The sequence below is a fragment of the Notothenia rossii genome (assembly GCF_949606895.1).
Source record: "Notothenia rossii genome assembly, chromosome: 5".
Lineage (NCBI taxonomy): Eukaryota > Metazoa > Chordata > Actinopteri > Perciformes > Nototheniidae > Notothenia > Notothenia rossii.
In genome coordinates, this window is record NC_136903.1 from 39,876,428 (window position 1) to 39,897,521 (window position 21,094).

Genomic DNA, 21,094 nt, shown 5'->3' on the forward strand with positions numbered 1-21,094 from the left:
GTTAATTTGTTAAACAACTAGGAATAATCCGATTGGTGGGTTTTTAGAGTCATAAACCTCGCTAGTTCAGCTGGGGTTTTTATAAAGGTTACAGATTCACCAGAGAGGTCATGTAGTGAGTAGCAGATCATCTGTGTGCTTTTTTCCTGGACCCCGGATCTGATCTTTTGGAAGAAAAACACTGGTAAGTACTTTTTTTTTTTATATAATAGCATGTAATTATTTAATGTTGCTTGGCTTGGATGTTGTTGTATTTACTGGCTTTTTTTTATTTATGAGTAAAGTATCCAAAATAATGTTTTTAATATACTTACTCATTTCTATTAAAAGGCGTTGAATTCCCCGCGTGAGCCAGCCAGCAGCGACCCCCAAGAGGACTCCTTTCTGGAGTTTTTACACACCCGTCCTGCCCTCGTGTCTGATCTCAGTGTGTAACACCTGTGACTGGTTCATACACATCCCAAACGAGTCCGACAGACACAGCCCCTCTTCAGCAGGTGGGGGTCAACCCTCAACACAGAATCTGCTTGAGAATCAGGTCGATATTGAACTCAGGCCCTGATACACTCCTGACGAGTTATCATTCCGGTAAATGCCTTTTATTGTTATTTTATAAGATTAGCGCTAAATGAATTGTTTGTTAAATGTATAATCCTGTGTTCAAAAATACTTATCCTCTTATTTATTTTTTTATTCTCTCTCTTTTTTCTCTATAGAGCTATCCCCTATTATCAAGAGGACCCTTGCTGATGTTACGGTCAACTTTTCGGTCACACCAAATGAATAAGCTGGACGGGTCTCATGTAAACTGCTAATGATGTATCCGAATGGTATGTTGGCTTTATGACCATAAATGTAGAAGCGGTATGAAATGTTTCTTCAGTGGTGCCCCATCTATTTTTGATTTATCTTGTTTTTTTTTTGTTTTTTTTTTGTTTTTTTTTGTTTGATGGGGAATGATTTCATAAACGGTCAAACATGGATGATTTAACAGATGTAGACAGGTCTTTTCTTCGGGATATACATAACATAAGCGGGCTAAGCAGTGATGAGGATTACAGGCTTGAAGACCTGTCATTTCCTCGGGGGTCGGGCAATATCAGTGAAATAGCAGGCTCAGCTGAAAACGAATCTCCTAGCCCCTCAGAAGCAGAACCCCCCACAGCTAGAGAACTGTCTTTTCTTGAGGATATGCGAAACATGCATGAGTTAAGCAGTGAGGAGGAATACGCTTTTGGAGACATGTCTTCCCCTCCGTGTTCAGGCAGTATCAGTGAATCAAATGACAAAGAAACAGTTGCATGCGTACATCCCCCCTCCTCTGAAACAAACTCAACCTCTCCAGCATTAAATGACGCTATGGAATGGACACTAGACTCTTACCAGAACCGGGGGCTTTTAAATCAGCTCCCAGACGATGTACTCCGTCTGAATGGACAAAATAGCAAAGCTTCAGCCAATGCCGTATTACCAGTTTCCACTGTGCAAGATGGTGGATATATTAGTGACACTCTGAGTGACTCGGAATCATCAGTCTACACAGTCCAAAATGGTGGATATGTTAGTGACACTCCGAGTGACTCAGAATCACCAGTTTCCTCCATGCAAAGTGGTGGACATATTGATCAGAATGACATTCCGAGTGACTCAGAATCACCAGTTTCCTCGTTACAACATGGTGGAGGCGCCAGCCGAGATACCTCAACATGTGTTTTCTCTCGACCTGTATTCAATAACACAGAACTGCGTCAGACTCTAGTCCTAACTCCTCCTAACGCTGGCGTAGACTTTGCGGCCTATTATAGGGTTCTGATGAGCAATGTACATGCTATGCTACATGAGGCTTTTGCACGGGCAGAGAGGGAAGATCTTGTACAGATTGAACTGCAAGGTGAACAGCTACAGGCTAACGTGTCAGCCATTTTAAATGCCCATGGTGTTAATAATCTGAATGATTTTGAGGATGCCCTGTTCAATGCAGTGCAGTCAAATTTGGAGGTAATGGCAGACAGCAATCTTGAGCTTGTGGTGCAAATTGTTCAATCACCCCGTGGCGGTGGTGAGAAACGATTGGCTAGTAAAATGTTGGACAGTGAAATTGTCAGAAAGAAGAAGAGGTTTCTTTACGTTGTTCAGAACCCTTCCAACCAGCTGTGTTTTGCTATTAATTTAGCCATGTTGTTGCATAACAACATCACTGATAGCGAAGCTTATGAACGCGGTATACAGATTCAGAGGAGGGTGGGTTTGACAGATCAGACAGCTGTGACATTCAACGACATTGATAAATTCGAAGAGAGTTTGAAATGCAAGATTGTGGTGTTTTACAGAGGCGACGATGATCGTGCCCACTGTAAATTCCAGACAGACGGCCCCAAACGAGACAAAACTGTGTTTTTGTTCCTCTTCAAAAACCATTATTATGGGACTAAAGACTTGAAGGGGTTTTTAGGCTCTCCATATGTCTCAAAGTGGACACACACCTGTACTGGTCATTGTTTTGTCTGCCTTGACCCCTCATGTACTCGGGAAGAGTTTAAACCCATCTTTTGTAAAGATTGTAACAAAAAGTGCCGTACGGTTGGCTGCCACTCTCGACATAAAAAACAGACACAGAGAGCATCAGGCATTGCCAGTAACTGCGATTTACACAAAAAGTGTGTAGATTGCCAACTTTCTTACTACACCCCCAAGAGTAGTGCAGATAAATCACACAAGTGTGTGGTGAAGAAATGTAAAACATGCAGCAAGAAATTACCCTCTGCTTCTTTAGGAGAGTGTGAAAAACATCTGTGTTACATCGGAGTGTTACCCAAAGAGACAGAACACAATGACAACATTGTGTTTTATGATTTTGAGACAATGGCGGGGGCAGAAGGTGCACATGCCCCTTTTTTGGTGTGTACAAAAACCCTTGCAGGCAAAATTTGGGTCGCTGAGGGTGTCGACTGTGCACTGCAGTTTCTGGCACATTTTAGGTCCCCCAAATTCAAAAATGCAACATTCATCGCTCACAATGCTAAGGGTTTTGACAGCTATCTCGTTATCAATGCAATGATTGAGCAGGGGCTAAAACCCTCTTTGATAATGCAAGGAAGTAAAGTGATCTCTTTTACTGACCAGGATTTCGGACAAAAGTACATAGACTCACTGTCTTATCTCTCTATGCGTTTAGCAGCAATGCCAAAAGCTTTGGGATTTGAAGATAAAATCAAGGGGTACTTCCCTCACGGTTTCAGCTCTGAGGCCAATCTGAGTTATATCGGACCTTACCCACCAGCACACTGTTATGGGATTGAGCGCATGACAACTGATGAAAAGAGTGACTTTTTCAGATGGTATGAGACGGTACGCACAGGTACTTTTGATTTTCGAAAGCAGGCATTGCTTTACTGTAAAAACGATGTTGACATTCTTGCCCAGGGCGCCACTTTATTTCGAAAAGGGTTTCTCGAGGAGACAGGAGTGGATCCTTTTAGTCGGGGGACCATCGCTTCTGCGTGCATGAAAGTTTTTACAACAAACTTTCTACCGCCCAAGACCTTAGCAATTCCCCCACCCGACGACTACCGCCGTGAAAACAAGACGTACTCGGATGCAGGTATTCAGTGGCTGGAGTGGGTGGCCCAAGCCGAAGGTGTATTTATTCAGCATGCGTTGAATGAGGGTGAGAAACGAGTGGGTCGTTTTGTCATGGACGGTTTTGCTGAAGTTGCGGGCGCAAAGATTGTATGGGAATTTCTTGGTTGCTTCTATCACGGGTGTCCATCTTGCTATAAGGGTCATGAGAAAAACCCCTTGACAGGTGGCACATTTGAGCAGCTCCATGCTGCCAGCGAGGAAAAGCTGCATGAGCTACAGTCTGTTCACGGGGCCAAAGTGATCGTTATGCGGGAGCATACATGGGGTGAGATGAAAAAATCCAATCAGGATTTGCAGGCTTTCCTCAGGGAATACAAAGCTCCAGAGCCACTGACCCCTCGGGAGGCTTTGTACGGGGGCAGGACATGTGCAGTGAAGTTGAGGCACACGGCAGCGGCCGATGAACTGGTTCACTATTGTGATTTCACCTCGCTCTATCCTTTTGTAAACTGTACAGGCTTATATCCACTTGGACACCCCCAGATCATATTCCGAGATTTCAAAGATCCTCAGAGTTATTTTGGGTTAATCAGAGCCACAGTAGATCCTCCCAAGGGCCTTTACTTTCCAGTCTTTCCCTACAGAACTGCAGCGGGCAAGCTAGTGTTCACCCTCTGCCGTACATGCGCTGAGCTTAACAATCAACAGGGGCCCTGCATGCACAGCAAAGAGGAAAGAGCATTAACAGGAGTTTGGGTGACCACAGAGTTCAACAAAGCCCTGGATATGGGGTACAAGCTGACTCAGATCACAGAGGTGTGGCATTTTGAGAACAAAAGCGACAGCATTTTTGTAGACTATATACACACATTTTTGAAGGGCAAACAAGAAGCATCAGGTTATCCTTCAGAGGCCACAGATGATGAGAGCAGAAAAAAGTATGTGACAGACTACCATGTTAATCAGGGGATCTTGCTGGATGCAGATAAAATCAAATCAAATCCAGCCAAAAGACAAGTGTCAAAAGTATGTCTCAACAGTTTCTGGGGGAAATTTGCCCAGAGAAGCAATCTGACTCAGACTAAGATTGTGACCAAAACAGAAGAATTTCTTAACCTCTTGTTTTCAGCTAAACATAAGGTTAAGTATTTCTCATTCCTCAACGACAGGACGGCTCTTGTTCAGTGGTGTTACGGAGACAATTGCTATTCTCCTCCCAACAAGGTAGATAACATATTCATTGCAGCATTCACCACAGCGTATGCCAGACTGAAACTGTACAGTGAGTTGGAGAAATTACAGCACACAGTTTTCTACTACGACACAGATAGTATAATCTATGTGACAAGACAGGGGGAGACTCCACTGCCCATGGGGGTTTATCTGGGGGATCTGACAGATGAACTGGGGGGCGACACGATTGAAGAGTTTGTTTCAGCAGGCTCTAAAAGTTATGCTTACCAAACCAAAAATCAGAAAAAGGTTGTGATGAGAGTGAAAGGGATCACACAAACGCACGAATGTTGTGAACGAGTGAACTTTGACAGTCTAACAGATCTGGTGGAAGGCTACGTTCAAAACTCTGAGAGGGGGAGGGTAATTGAGGCTCCGCAACACAACATTGTACGGAATAAAGAGGGTTTCGTTTTGAGAAATGTGTCATTCACCAAAAAGTTCCGAGTTGTGTTTGATAAGAGACGTCTGCTAGACGGAGGAAATACTTTGCCTTTTGGGTATTGAGAAATAATAAGAAGAGACAGAAATGTTTTCACCCAGCCAAATTGATTTTGAGCCCAGACTACGTGTTCCTTTTTCTTGTTTAGTAGTTGGCCCCAGTGGGTGTGTAAAAACTTTTTTTGTCAAGAATGTATTGCAAAATTGTATTCATGTGATGGATGTACAGCCTCAAAATATTGTGTGGATTTATACTTCTTTCCAGCCCATGTATGCAGAACTGCAGGAAAAGAATACAAATATGAAATTCATCAAAGGTCTGCCTGAATCATTTGAAGACGAATCTCTATTTCCTCCTAATCAGAGTCATTTGATTATATTGGACGATGTTATATTTCAGGCCTCCGAACATCCGGAAGTAGTCAGACTTTTCACCCAATACCGTCATCACAGGAATATGAGTGTTATGATGCTTACACAGAATGTTTTTCATCAGGGGAAAAATAGTCGTACCATTAGTTTGAATACTAATTACATGGTCTTGTTTAAAAACCCCCGAGACAGATTGCAGATGAACATACTTGCTCAGCAAATATACCCTGGCAATAAATCATTTTTCCTACAGAGTTTTGAAGACGCCACCAAAGAACCTCACGGTTATTTAATCGTAGACATGACCCCCAGCTGTCCAGACATCTACAGACTTAGATCGGGAGCACTACCTAACCAGTGGCTAGTTGTTTATGTACCAAAACCGAAAACTTAAAACAGTAGCCTATGTCAGCCCGTTTAAAACGAAACATGCCGATGCTGAAGGCCTTTTGTAACGCCAAGCCCTCGAAGCGCAAGGATATACTCAAGAACTGCTCCACGGATTTTCTTCAATCACTCTGTGAGCTGTCTTTAAATCTTCTAAAGGGTAACATTCCACTATCTGGCGCCCAGTATAACAAACTGAAAAAACTAAAGAAGATTATCAAACTCTAGGCCAATAAAAAGGCCAATTTTAAAACTAAATTTAAGGCCTTAAGAAATCAATCTGGAGGCTTTCTTCTGCCTCTGCTAGGTGCTGTGATTCCCGTTTTAGCGCAGCTTTTAGGAGGACTCATTCGATCATGAGTCAAAAGATGTTTTTGTTATCACCTCACCAGTTTAATCAACTCAATCAGGCGGGTGTAACTAACCCCCATAGTAAGGAAACAATGAGACGCACTGCCGAAGATGCTCTGGATGAAAAAATGAGAGCGGTGTTAAACGAAACAGGACCCTCTTATGAAAAAATAAGAAAATACAACGGCTTGCTGCAGCGATATCTCACCTTACTCAAACAAGACGGGCAGGAGGAACGACATATTGCTTTAACTCTACCCGAAGACACGGGGTTGGTAAAAGGAGAAGAAAAGGATGACATGTCCAATGATAAAATAAAGAACGAGGTACTTCAACACCTCCCTAAGCGTTACCGTAAGAATGCAGAGTAGCCTACATTATGAGTAAATTAGTCACGAGTACAGATGGATTGACCCCCACGGGGGAATTTGTAGAAAAGGGTAGAGCTGTAAAAGGTTCACACATGTTAGATTTATTTAGACATCTGTCGTCCTCGTATAAAACAAATGTCCAGGAGCCTAAAGGCTGTTTTTTTTTTTTAAATAGTATGAATGAGCTCAACATTCCTCTATCAGCTTTTCAAAACCTACAAGCTCGTGAACAATATCGTGTAGTCAAAGAGGGCGAACTATATGGAGAAAATATGTCCAAAAGAAGAAGAAGAAGAGGAAATAATAAGTCATCTCCAACGACCCTCAGCCGTGAGGTGTCAGGAACCCTAGACACCGCAGATGCGGAAGAACCTCAGAGTGCCCCTCTTAAGAAGAAAAGAATAAGGAAAGATAGAAAAATAAGCCCCAGCTGGTTACATTTTACCCCATAAAGTTGTATTCTATTTTTTTTCAATAAAAGACAGAGTCACCTGAATTAATTTTGTCTTCAGACCTTTTTATTTGTATTTTCTACATTTTGTAACAATCTTTAAACATTTGTAGAGAGCAAACACTGTGGTTAAAATGAGTGTCTTTATGACGTCTCTCACACCGTTGGTATTTTTTCACAAAATTAGTTACAGCAGCATCATTTTTTATCACATCAACTTGATACAGAGACAACACATTTTCGTAAGACAACCCAGACGCTCTTTTACACAGGTAGAAAACACAATGTTGACCACAGGCTGTAGACATGACATTCTGAAGCTGTTGATTGTGGTGTAAAATAGTTTTACATTGTTTTTCTAGAAATTGGAGGATGCTTTTGGGGTAATGACTAAAATCGGGAGGAAAGCCAAAAGAATCAAAAAAAGTCCCCACATCGTCCTCCTCTAAGCTCACTGCTAGCCAGTGTTCTCCCGGCATGTGGGAGGGGTGGGTATTTACAATCATGTATACAGGGTATCTAAATAATTGTTTTACTTGGGGTAGCTGATCTGACGCCCACACCCCACCAAAAGAGTCTCCCACCATATGACGCAGCAGACTATCCAATTGATGATTATTCATGGAGTAATATCTTCTTAGTAATAATCTACCAACACTTGACGTTTTGAATTAATCTCCAGAATCGAATCAAAACAAGAATATACGATTAAAGTGGTAGTCTGTGGTAGCGGTACTCGAAATCTCATTTCCAGTCTTAAACTACCGCTTGTAATCGGGGACAATGCGTCAGCATCTTCCCCTGCAGTGAGATTAAATACGAATAACGAGTATCCTTGTTCGAAATCCTCTCGGTCGATACACAGAGGTAAGTCTTTCATGTGTCTCCCTGTAGCCGTAAACATGTTGTAAAACTCTGACTGAAGACCCCTGGTTAAATTGAGGTTGGAATGCTTTGGCCGGTACTTGCCTACCGTCCTGACATAAAGCCAGATATTCCATATCATTATGAAGGAAATCAAAAGGTGAAAGCGTTCTCCTTCCGGTGAAGGCTTCGTGATTTACCATACCCAATACTATGTATTTAGGCATATTACCCAGAAAGAGATTTTCTTGGGTGCATATTCTGGAATTCACCGGGATGCTGTATGTTTTGATATTCACGCGAGATAAAGGATAGAGGGCGTTCCCTCTCATCAGAGCCGCAGCATGACCTAAACGCACAGCAGGGGAGATGGTGGCTTTCTTGATAAAAAGTGAGGCCCCCAGTATTTTTAGACGGTATGTCGAATCATTTGCACACATGAGAGTAAACGCATCGTTAGATCTGGTGAGTTTGATTCTCAAATCTACAGAGTTCAGGAGAAGCCTCTTGTTACGACTGATTAAACGGGTATGAACTCAAATGCACAACTCACAGAATTTAACAAAAAAAAGGTTTTATTCAAACCAAAGCTCAACGATAGTGGTACAAAAACAAAATCACTCTTAAAGAGGAAAAACACTAGGAGCATGAACAACAAAAATACTTAAACAAGACGTGGCTCAAAGCTCTGCTTGGGGTTAATCCTGGATTGCTAATGCTGGTGGTAGTCACAAGGGACGAAACGAACTGGCACAGGACAAAGGGAGACGAGGACAATAAATACACCAGGTAATGGAGAACAGGTGGAAACAATCAGGGGCGGGGTCGACAATCACAGGAGTGGGAGACACACAAGGAAGGGAGGTCAGAGTATCTGAAACGAGAGGGAAGGTTACTATTCAAAAATAAAGGGGAAAATCACTAGACCAAGACAAAAACTAACTAACATAATTTGTGAGACATGACACCTTTCGCTGAAAAATATATCGGTGTGCAGGGCCCCCATTAGATGGAGTTCTCGAGATTCAGCTGTGAATACAGCTCTCTTTACTAGACCCTTGTTAGGGCCATTGGCGATCACTATGGAGTTCATAGCTCCCGCGGTGTCTTTATAAAATAAACCGGCAGTGAACTGAGTTTTTAAAGTAGAATCAGAGTAATTCAATAGCGTTTCAATCATTGCTCTGTACGGATGAGTCGAGCTGGACTGAGAAATCAGCCTGTCCCCTAGAATAACGTCGCATTGGTTAAAAATTGTATTCAGTGGATAATTAACGAGGGCCACGGGGGCATCAGCTGCCAAATTAGTCCCATCTGCGTTGGTTATTTTGATCCTGAGATGCATCAAGGTGTCATTCATATCGAGGTATTTATCCCCGTCCCCGGGAATGAAAAATTCAATGGGTCCGTCATCTGTAATGGCAGACAACGGAAGGACCTCTGTGTCATGTCCAAGAAACTTATTGTAAAAGTTTATTCTTTATGTTAGAGTTGTCATGTCCCTTTGTCTTGTGCTTTATGTCTATACCCTTAATTATTTCTTCCTCTCATTTCAGGCCTCCACGCTCCCCGCCCCTTTTCTGTCTCCTGCGTCCTTGATTATTTTCCCCGCCCTGATTGTTTCCAACTGTGTCCCCTTTACCTGTGTATATATTGTGTTAGCTCCCTCCTGTTAATTGTCAGTTCGTTGTCTCTCGAAGACCACGTATCGGCTTACCTCACGGACCTTTTCACGGACCTTTCACGGACCTATGCTATAGATCGCATTATAGTTTTCCTCGAAAGAGTGGTTTTGTTTTCCTTGTTTTTATTACTGTGCAAATTCCAGTAAAGTCTTTATTTTGAAACGCTATCTGAGTCTGAGTTTTGAGTCGTGCAATTGAGTTCATGCCTCAGTGTTCTCCCCTTGACAGTACGAACTGACCATCAAAATGAACTCAGCCGACTCAGATCAGATTAAGAACGCTATCCGTTCTCAGGGCCAACGTCTTGGGCAACAAGAGGAGCGTATGGCCACCATGCAGCAGGGAGTGCAGGATCTAACCAGCAGCCAGGGGGAACTACAAACATCGTTGACGACCCAAGTTAATCTACTGGCAGCAGAGGTTCAGCGTGTGCTCACTCACCTGCAGGCTGTTTCTCCTCCTACGACTCCTCCGGTTCCAGCGGTGACCGGATTCGATCCCAACCGGGTTACTGAGCCGCACAGTGCTTCCATGCGTCTGGCTCCACCCGAAAGGTACTCCGGGGACTCAGAAGGCTGCCGGCCGTTCATCGTGCAGTGTGAGTTACACTATCACCACCAACCGGCTGCTTTTCCCACGGACATTTCCAAAGTGGCTTTTATGATCTCTCATCTCTCCGGCCGAGCAGCAGCGTGGGCCACGGCAGAATGGTCCCGAGGCTCGCCTATCTGCGGGTCTCTGGAGAACTTCATAGACACTATGAGGAAGACCTTCGATCAAACCACGCCGGGCAGGGAAGCAGCTCGGGCTCTGATCAAGCTGCGACAACATCAGCGGAGTGTGGCTGACTACGCCATCGAGTTCCGGACTAAGGCAGCCGACAGCGGCTGGAACTCCGCTGCATTGTTTGACGCTTTCGTCAGCGGTCTCTCGGATTCTTTACAAGACCAGCTGGCGCCTCTCGATCTGCCCGCTGATTTGGACTCTGTCATATCCATGGCTTTACGAATAGACAATCGTTTGACGGAGAGGAGAAGGAATAAATCCAAGGATGCGGTTGATCCACCTCTCCAGAGGAGACGCTCGCCGCTGGATATTACTTCTTCTTGGAGGTCCCGTCACCCCTCACCACCTGCGTTCCGGACAACAGCGCCCCCTGGCTCCGTGGAGGAGCCAATGCAGTTGGGCCGCGCCAAGCTTTCGCTGGCAGAACGTCAGCGTCGATTCAAGGAAGGCCTGTGTTTCTACTGCGGGCAGCGCGGACACCCACAAGCGGCTTGTCCGGTAAAAGAGGAGGCTCACCAATGAAGAGGAGTACGTTGGTGAGCCGGATCTCTTCCTCTGACTTTCCTCCTCGCACCCTGACCCGGATCCAGGTAAAAATCAGAGACAATGTAGTTACTCATGGTGTTCTCATTGACTCAGGGGCGGACGAAAGTCTTATGGATTGGGGTTTAGTTAAAAAATGGGACATAAAAACTAAACCTCTACCCCAGCCTCTTGAAGCGAGTGCTCTCGATGGGCGGCTGTTGTTTAAAGTGACTCACCAAACGGAGCCTTTAGAAGTAAGATGTAATGATAACCACCATGAGACAATGTCTTTTCACTTATTTAACTCAGCCCAACATCCACTCATTTTGGGTTTTCCCTGGTTGAAACTTCATAACCCTCACATAGATTGGCAATCTGGGAGGGTGGAGGGGTGGGGAAAGAATTGCATTGATCTCTGTTTTAAGCAGGTAGCAGAGATTGACAGGGGATGTAACACTGGGAGTGTTAGGCAGGATACAGTCCCAAAAATATATATTCCGGATGTACTTTCAGTTCCTTCCTGCTACCACGACCTTAGTGAAGTTTTTAGTAAGTCCAAAGCTCTGGCTCTTCCTCCTCACCGCTCCTATGACTGTGCTATTGACTTAATTGCCGGGTCTCCCATTCCTAAGGGTCGACTTTATGCAATTTCAGGACCTGAGAAAGAGGCCATGAAGGACTATATTGATGCCTCCCTCAAGACAGGGCTTATTCGTCATTCCTCATCCCCAGCAGGGGCAGGTTTTTTTTTCGTGGGCAAAAAGGATGGGTCTCTTAGGCCCTGTATCGACTACTCACCTCTCAATGACATTACGGTTAAAAACCGGTACCCCCTCCCTCTCATCTCGTCCGCTTTCGAGCAGCTTCAGGAAGCCAAGGTTTTCACCAAATTAGACCTGCGGAACGCCTATCATTTGGTCAGGATCAGGGAGGGCGATGAATGGAAGACGGGTTTTAACACCCCTTCAGGACATTATGAATACCTGGTCATGCCGTTTGGATTGTCAAACGCTCCTGCAGTCTTCCAGGCTATGATCAATGACGTGTTGAGGGAGTTTCTGAACCGTTTCGTTTTTGTTTATCTGGACGACATTCTGATCTACTCCCCTGACCTTCACACCCACAAACAACATGTCCGCCTGGTTCTACAGAAACTGCTCCAAAATAAGTTGTTTGTCAAAGCTGAAAAGTGTGATTTTCATGTGGAAACAGTCACTTTTTTGGGCTTCATCATTTCCCCAGGTCAGGTTATGATGGACCCAGAGAAGGTTAGCGCAGTAGCCTGTTGGCCTACCCCTGACTCTCGCAAAAAAGTGCAGCAGTTTTTAGGCTTTGCAAATTTTTACAGACGTTTTGTGCGGAGCTTCAGCGCTATTGCAGCCCCTCTTCATGTCCTCACGTCCCCTCAGGTGCCTTTTGTGTGGTCTCCTCAGGCTGAGGAGGCTTTTTCTCGGCTGAAAAAGATGTTCACCACTGCCCCCATACTTACCATGCCGGATCCCACTCGCCAGTTCGTGGTGGAAGTGGATGCCTCCAACGAGGGGGTGGGAGCGGTCCTCTCCCAGCAACAACAGAAGGACAACAAACTTCACCCCTGCGCCTTCCTGTCCAGGAAGCTCTCCCCGGCAGAGAGAAATTATGACGTGGGAAACCGTGAGTTGCTGGCCGTGAAGTTAGCGTTGGAAGAGTGGAGGCATTGGTTGGAGGGAGCCGAGCATCCTTTTGTGGTCTGGACCGATCACAAAAACCTGGAGTACATCAGAAAGGCCAAAAGACTGAACTCCCGCCAGGCTAGGTGGACCTTGTTTTTCAACCGTTTTGACTTTGTTCTTTCCTACAGGCCGGGGTCTCAGAATGTCAAGCCTGACGCTCTGTCCCGTCTGTTTGACCCTGTGCCTGCAGCCAAGGAGCCGGAACCCATCATCCCATTGAACCGGGTGGTAGGAGCGCTGACTTGGCCAGTAGAGAAGGAGGTAATACGTGCCAATGCTGGAGCTCCTGCACCAAGGGGTTGCCCGCCTAACCGGATTTTTGTTCAGGAGGCCGAGCGACCACAGGTGATCCACTGGGCTCACACTTCGCTGCTCACCTGTCACCCCGGAGTCAAGAGAACTATGTTCATCGTTAAACAACGTTTCTGGTGGACATCCATGGAGAAGGAGGTGAAGGAGTATGTGGAGGCGTGCCCTATCTGCGCTCGAAACAAGACCTCTTCCAGGTCGCGAATAGGGTTATTACAACCACTCCCTATTCCCAACAGGCCCTGGTCAGAGATCTCCATGGACTTCGTCACTGGCCTGCCCCTCTCTAGAGGTAAAACCACAGTTCTCACGGTAGTGGACAGATTTTCCAAAATGACACATTTCATTGCTCTGCCAAAGATGCCCTCAGCTAAGGAAACGGCGGAGGTCATGATGCAGAATGTGTTTCGGCTTCATGGTTTCCCTAAGGATATTGTCTCCGACCGGGGCCCCCAGTTTGTGTCACGCTTCTGGAAGGAGTTCTGCAGCCTCATCGGTGCCACGGTCAGTCTCTCGTCTGGATATCATCCGGAGTCTAACGGCCAGACAGAGCGCCTAAATCAAGAACTGGAGACCTGCCTGCGCTGCCTGGTGTCCCAGAATCCATCCTCCTGGAGCGAGCACCTCACCTGGGTTGAGTATGCACACAACATCCTCCCTACTTCTGCCACGGGCCTGTCCCCGTTTCACTGTGTTTATGGCTACCAACCGCCACTGTTCCCAGCCACGGAGAGGGAGGTCACGGTCCCGTCTGCCCACGCTCTGGTCAGGCGTTGTCGGCGCGTGTGGGCTGCGGCTAGGAAGATACTCTGCAGAAATTCACAACTGGTTAAAAGAGCAGCAGACCGAAAACGCCGACCAGCCCCTGTATACCAGCCAGGCCAAAAAGTCTGGCTCTCTACACGAGACCTTCCCCTCCACGTACTCTCCCGAAAACTGGCTCCCCGGTTTGTGGGTCCTTTTCCCATCACCAAGGTCATAAACCCAGTCTCAGTGAGACTACGGCTTCCCAGGGCCATGAAGGTACATCCCACCTTCCATGTAGGGAAATTAAAACCATTGAAGGAGAGCGCTATGGTTCCCACCGTCAAACCCCCCCCGCCCCCCCGGATGATCGATGGAGGTCCGGTTTACACGGTCAAGTCACTATTGGCTAGTCGGAAAAGGGGTAGAGGGCGACAGTTACTGGTTGACTGGAAGGGTTATGGTCCTGAGGAGCGGCAATGGATTCCTTCCCGCTTCATCGTGGACAAAAGCCTCATTGAGGATTTTGACCGCCTCAACTCAGAGGAGCCTGGGCCGTCAGGAGCCGTCCCTAGAAGGGGGGGTACTGTCATGTCCAAGAAACTTATTGTAAAAGTTTATTCTTTATGTTAGAGTTGTCATGTCCCTTTGTCTTGTGCTTTATGTCTATACCCTTAATTATTTCTTCCTCTCATTTCAGGCCTCCACGCTCCCCGCCCCTTTTCTGTCTCCTGCGTCCTTGATTATTTTCCCCGCCCTGATTGTTTCCAACTGTGTCCCCTTTACCTGTGTATATATTGTGTTAGCTCCCTCCTGTTAATTGTCAGTTCGTTGTCTCTCGAAGACCACGTATCGGCTTACCTCACGGACCTTTTCACGGACCTTTCACGGACCTATGCTATAGATCGCATTATAGTTTTCCTCGAAAGAGTGGTTTTGTTTTCCTTGTTTTTATTACTGTGCAAATTCCAGTAAAGTCTTTATTTTGAAACGCTATCTGAGTCTGAGTTTTGAGTCGTGCAATTGAGTTCATGCCTCAGTGTTCTCCCCTTGACACTCTGTGTAGTGTTTTTCATCGATAGAAAGCTGCGTCATGGGAGCCGAAAATAAATCCAGCTCAGCCATACTGCATTCAGCAGATTTGTGATGTAAAAGAGCCATATTTAACACTCTAAAATATATCTCTCCCCAATACGTTCCTTCTTCGTGGGTGTTTTTTCCCTAATGATTTTCTCTTGACTGTGTGCTTCCCCTTTTTAACGCCGGCCGGAACCCGTTTTCCTGGAGGTCTCTTCCTGGCCCTTCTTGCTAAAACCATCAGACCTCCTGCTCCTTCTTGAGACCCCTGATCTGATTGGCTGCTACATTTATGGACCGCCTTATTGATAACATCTGATGCAATATATTTGGCCGCCGATTTCAGATGAGGTTTAGCTATGGCAAATCCCTTTCTCACCAGATGGGCTACAAAACGAAATAATCTGGAGAATATAGAACCAATACCTCGGCCGTACATAACTGGTGTTCCATAAAAACCAGGCAAGGACCCCCCAGCTTGATTTTCATAGTAACTCACAAAACGGTGTGGATCGTGATGAATCATCGTTTTGCAAAAGATTGCCCGGCTTTTGAAGGTCGGAAATGAAGTTTCACTACACTCTTGCCGTAGGTAAACTTTATCGGCTCGTTCTGATCGTTTTTTATCTCTATCTGTATCTCAATATGCGTTTTTGTTACCGGCAAGTAGTACGCAGGACTAAAATACTGGGTGATGGTGTCGCCGAATGTCCCTTTTATATCTACGGTTCTCAGGAGAGGAGCAAAAGCATCACCTACCCGCTGGTGACTGACCACGTTACTATAACAGTAGAGATGAGTTACGCCTGCATTTATATCTGCGGGGTGGGCTGCTGATTTATCATCAACTTTGAGCCACTGGTCTGGTTTTATTCCAAGCATATAAACCACGGTTTTTGGAAAGCGAAAACGATATTGTCCATCTCCTTGAAATTCAATTTTCCTGTGAATTGGACTATAATACAAACTAACACCTGAGTCAATTTTTCTGAAGCAGGACTCGAGTTCCACCATGAGCTGACTTATGCTACTATAGTAACCTCCTCGAAACATTTGAAGCTTTAACTTGCTCGCTATCGCGGGGGCTTTTGGTTTCTTTATCCATTCAAAATAGGCTACTTCTAAAGGCATGTTATACCAGGTGTGGGGGTATGACATTTCTGTCATGGCGACCTGCCACGAACCGTCCAAGTGTAAAGGTTGTGCTAGGTTTACCTGATAACTAGAGCTTGTATTGTTTTGAAATACATCAAGGCTGGCATTGGACGGCAGCGTAATGTAGAACCCTTCATTTATCTCCATGGCTGTAATGAAGGACTGAGCGTTGAGTCTGTTTGTTTTTATACATCCTTGATGGCGCCAGTCTCAACCCAGCTGTTGAATTTCTCGGGCCAGTTCTTCCAGCATACAAACATTTGTTTTTTCCCCCTCAACACACGTCTTTTCAGAATTTTCTCCACTTGAAAAGCCTTGTCACTTGATACCTTCACTTTTTGTAACTCTTTCTCATAAAAAGTCCCCTTGATCTCTTCTCCATCATAATCTTTGAGTTTGTAAACAGGTGGTTGACGAGGTATGCCTTCAGACACCGTAAATAATTCGTCCGTATAACTCTGCTCATATTTTTTATCAAAGACCCCTCTCAATTTGGATATTCTTACAAGCTCACCCTCCTTAAAGTTCATTTTCGTAGCAGCTTTTTTACCATGGCTGGAGGGGGTGTACAGGTTGCGAAACACTTGAGCCGCATTTTCCTTGGTCACCTGCAGTGGTGTCATTTTAATACTGCGATGATAACTATTATTGTAACTTTCAATTAATTCAGGTAAGACGTCTATATATCTATGAGTGTTTTTAGCTGTAAAATACCTCCACATTTTAGTTTTCAGCGTACGGTTAAATCTCTCTACCACACACGCCTTCATATCACTGGCTGTTGCATAATGTACAATACCTCGTTTCTTCAATAAGGCTTTGTTAAAGAATTCTTTCCCGGCGTCTGTTTGTATCTTTTTAGGAATCTGACTGTGTGTTAAAATTGTATCAAAGGCTTGGGCAACCTCTATACCAGTCTTCTTCTTGATTGCCTGAGCATAGGCTTTTTTCGAAAATACATCTACGACTGTTAACAAATAATTAAAACCATAATTATGTTTGGACAGCGACTGCATATCGCAGAGATCAGCTTGAAATTGTTGTAGCGGTCTGAGTACGAAAACTATGTTTCTTACAAAATTCACCCTAGACGGCTTATGCAAAGTATATGCATTCTGTTCAGATAAAAATTCTCTGACTTTCTCTACATTTACTTGTTTACCCGTTTCAATCTGTACAGCTCTATGGAGTTTATCAACGCCCCCTAAACTCCCTGGATTAGACGGAGTGTAATACACCCTTCGCATGACACGTTTCTCAGACATGTTCCCCGTTACAGCACCAGTGAGGTAATGAGTACAACAGTGTTTCTTACAACGCATTTTATTGATTTGGCACATATATCAAAAAAACCTTTTCTCCAAACAGAGAATAAAAAAACATTTTAAAAGCACAAACGGGATTGTTAGGAAGGACACACTAGATCAAGTAAAATAAAAATAAAACAGATAAAATAAAAAAACATACTTTTACGAAAAAAAAAACTATCAAACTCTTCCTATTGCTGCCAAGAGTCCCAGGCTGCTGTTATGTTCTTTGTCTGGGTCTCGTCGAGCCGTTTGTAAAACTTGTCGATTTTAGCCTCAAAGAGTCTTGTGTTTCTGAGATTGTGCAGAATCGCCTCAGCAGCTCCAAAGATCCTCTTCCCCGACACATGAAGGTGGCTCTGGTGTAGAGCGTCCCGAATGGCTGGAATGAAACGAACGGTCCACAGTCTCTTTACCACTTCATCATAGTGTCGATCCAGATAGTATTCTTCGGTCGGAAACAAACACTCATGTTGAATTTGACTGGGATGGTCGACTTGACATCCGTAACATTTCTCCTTTCTGTACAGATGTAGGACCCTGTCCAGCAGATGAACCACTACAGCTTTTACCGTATTCAGGAACGAAGCCGTCCTAGTACCTTCTGCAGCATCACCCTCTGGAGCATAAGAAAAGCATGGCGATTCAATGTCTGCTACCGGGGAGTGTGAAGAAGCTGTTGATTTCCCTGGAGACACGGATGGAGTAGATGGAGGTTGATCCATATCCAGCCAACCAGTAACATCAATGGCAGCAACACCATAGTCGATATAGGGTTTCCAGCTTGTTGGAGATGATGGGGGTCCTCCAGGCGTTTGTTCCAGGCTGCAACTCGCGGGGAGAGACTTGTTTTTTCTCAGATCCATGGTTAGTGTTCAGTGAATGTCTTTGAGCGGTCCTTACTTTTAAATGATCTGGGGAGGGGGGTGGGACTTGTTATGCTGAGTGGGAGGAGGAGTCATCTGCATAGGTGAGAGTCTTTTTCACCAGTATAATGTCCATCGATGTCTGACTCTGTTTAAAAAGTTCTTTAAGCTTTGTAGATTTCTCATCAATCATTTTCAGCCAAGCAGTCAGAGGCACCCGCAAGGATGTTTGAAAAACCCCGCATGTAGAGTTGAAATACTCCAAAACAAAATCATCAGAGGGGTCCTTCCCCTGCGTCAGCAAACGGCTTGCTCGGTAATACCATCGTCCAGATGGTCCGCTTTTAGTTTCCCAGACGGTGCTTGTCAGGACTCTTTTCACTTCTGGCGGCGGGGGGATATTTCCTTCTTCTTCCTCCACATTGAGGGGTAACGGTGAGAACTCTTCTCTGATCTCGCTTTTTGTTTGCGTTTCTTTGCTTTTTGTTGCAAATATCTTGTACACCGCTGGTTTCACAGTATTTTCTTGATGCACTACTTCTTCCGATACAATGGTTGCGTGGAGATCTCTGGAAGACACCAGAGTTAACACAGCCCAATCTGTTGAGGTCAACGTCGCTTTAACACTGTGGGGTCCATACGTTTCTCCATTCTTCAGGTTGTAGAAATGCAGTTCATTCGCCATATAGTTGAATACGTATCCCCAAACATGTTCATTTTCCAGAAGCCATTTCTCTTCAAGATCTTCGACCGGAGGTGTTTGAACCCGGCACAGATACTGCATCCGTTTCTTGACTGGCGCTCCGGACGAATGGCGGTAAGTTGTCACAGGCGTCTCGCTGATTAAACCCATATCGAGGCGTCTCTTGGCCATTTTTTCATTTTGGAGAGATGACTTGATGATTGGAAATGACTGGCTTTTTATCTGCACAGGGTTCTTTTTTTTTTATCTCACTCCACCCCCTCGGTCTTCTGACATCACATAATTGGGGCGGGCCCTTCTGTCACTTTTATGCATACTAATGTGATGGAAGCGGCATTTTGTTTTAATAGACTTGGGGGCGGGCCCACCTGTCACTTTTTATGCATACTAATGTGATTGAAACATTTTTTATGATACACCATAAGGTGCAACAGTGGGGGCTTTTCACACCTGTGAATACACATCAACCCCCTCCTATCGACGGATCTCACACCTACTTAGGATATCACACCTACTTGAGATCTCACACCTCGAACAAAGGGAGGCGGGACTTAGCTCATTAGCATAAGTAGGTAGAGGTGTGACCTGTCACAGCACCTGTCACCCTCTATGCATACTAATGAGATGAAAGCGGGATGAATCTTACTACTAACATGTTTTTATCAGCGCTGGTTTTTATTAACCACACAGCTTCCGGTCTTCCTATAACCAACACACTGGCCGTGTCTCAATTCAGGGGCTGGACCCTTCAGAGTACGCAGCCTACGCGGTCCACGGAGGACCCAGCCCACGTAGACCGGGGCCCTTTCTTATTTCTCTAACTCCCCTCCTCGACTCCCCTCCTCGACTCCTATCCTCGAGACTTAGTCCCGCCCACAGGAGATGCGAGCGGAGGAGCCGAGGAGGGGAACCGAGGAGAGAGGAGGGGAAGCAGCAGGCGGTTAGAGAAATGAGAACTCCTCTCCTCTGAGCGGTCATTTTAAAGAGACGTCCATTAATGATGACAGGAGGCACAGCAGCCCTCTGTCTGATGGACAGATGTGTTCATGACGACTTATATATGTACTTTTAATTCATTCAAAGTGCGGTATAATGAGACAATAACAGGCTACAGATGCCGACACACACACACACACACACACACACACACACACACACACACACACACACACACACACACACACACACACACACGTATATATTTATATAAATATATACAATTTCAGAATCAAACAGAGCACACTCATAATAACGTAACACTATCAGAGACTGGATACGCACCTACAGGTCCTAAAACAGGCTACAGCCGTTGTGTATTTTATTATGTGAAGCAATAAATGGTTTTAGAAAGATATATACTCTTTGTTTGTAGATATCTACTAAACTAAAGCAAATACAGAGAGTAGGCCTGTTATACTGAGTGATATTATACACACTGCTCTGCTTTCTGCACAGACCTCACAGCTGTTCTCACTGTAAACATCGCGTCGCGATGAAAGCAGAATAAAATAATATCCAGGGGATGCATGCAGAGCTGTCATTGGCTGAGATAAGTCCGGCCGTGCGTCACGACTCTTTGAAACATCTCTGTTCCCAGAAATGCATCCACGAAGGAGCCGTGGAGGACGGTGGAGGACCCATCAGTGTATCCTCGGTTATAGCTCCGAGAGAGCCTCCTCGACGCTCGATCCTCGGTCCTCGAAGTGCATTTAGAGAAATGAGATGTCCTTCAACATGGCGCGCTGAAATTCATATCCGGGTCACGGTCATTACCGGAGGACCGAGGAGTCGAGGAGGGGGACTTGATGAAATGAGAAAGGGCCCGGGTAGGCTGGACCGAGCGGCCTACGAAATGAGACGGTATAGCCTACGGAGCGCTTCGTATTTACGTCACGTGATACTCGCTGTTCGGTTGCGTTGCTCCAGCAGCCTGCTAGCAAATTAGCTGAAAAGGATCCAGAAACTTTACTTTTATATTTTTTGGAGATCACCGTCGGCGATTAAATAAAGAGAACCATGGCCAGGTAAATAAGGTGAAGCTGTTCCTTTAGCCCCCAGCAATGTTACATTAGTAAGTTAACAAATTAATTAAATATAGATAATGTCATTTAATCATATTTAAAATAAGTCTTAATTTTTTTGTACTAATAAAAAAATGTTTTTTAAATGAACA

At 45.0% G+C, this 21,094-nt stretch overlaps 1 protein-coding gene across 1 annotated transcript; it reads left to right on the plus strand.

Annotated features, from left to right (window-relative positions):
• Positions 1-207: 207 nt before the first annotated feature.
• On the plus strand, positions 208-6,181 carry LOC307041555 (uncharacterized protein). Its single transcript, XM_079685022.1, has 2 exons — positions 208-588; positions 717-6,181. Exon 2 carries the CDS (start codon positions 979-981, stop codon positions 5,320-5,322), a length of 4,344 nt encoding a protein of 1,447 aa, XP_079541148.1. The 5' UTR covers positions 208-588; positions 717-978; the 3' UTR covers positions 5,323-6,181.
• The last annotated feature ends 14,913 nt before the right edge of the window (positions 6,182-21,094 follow it).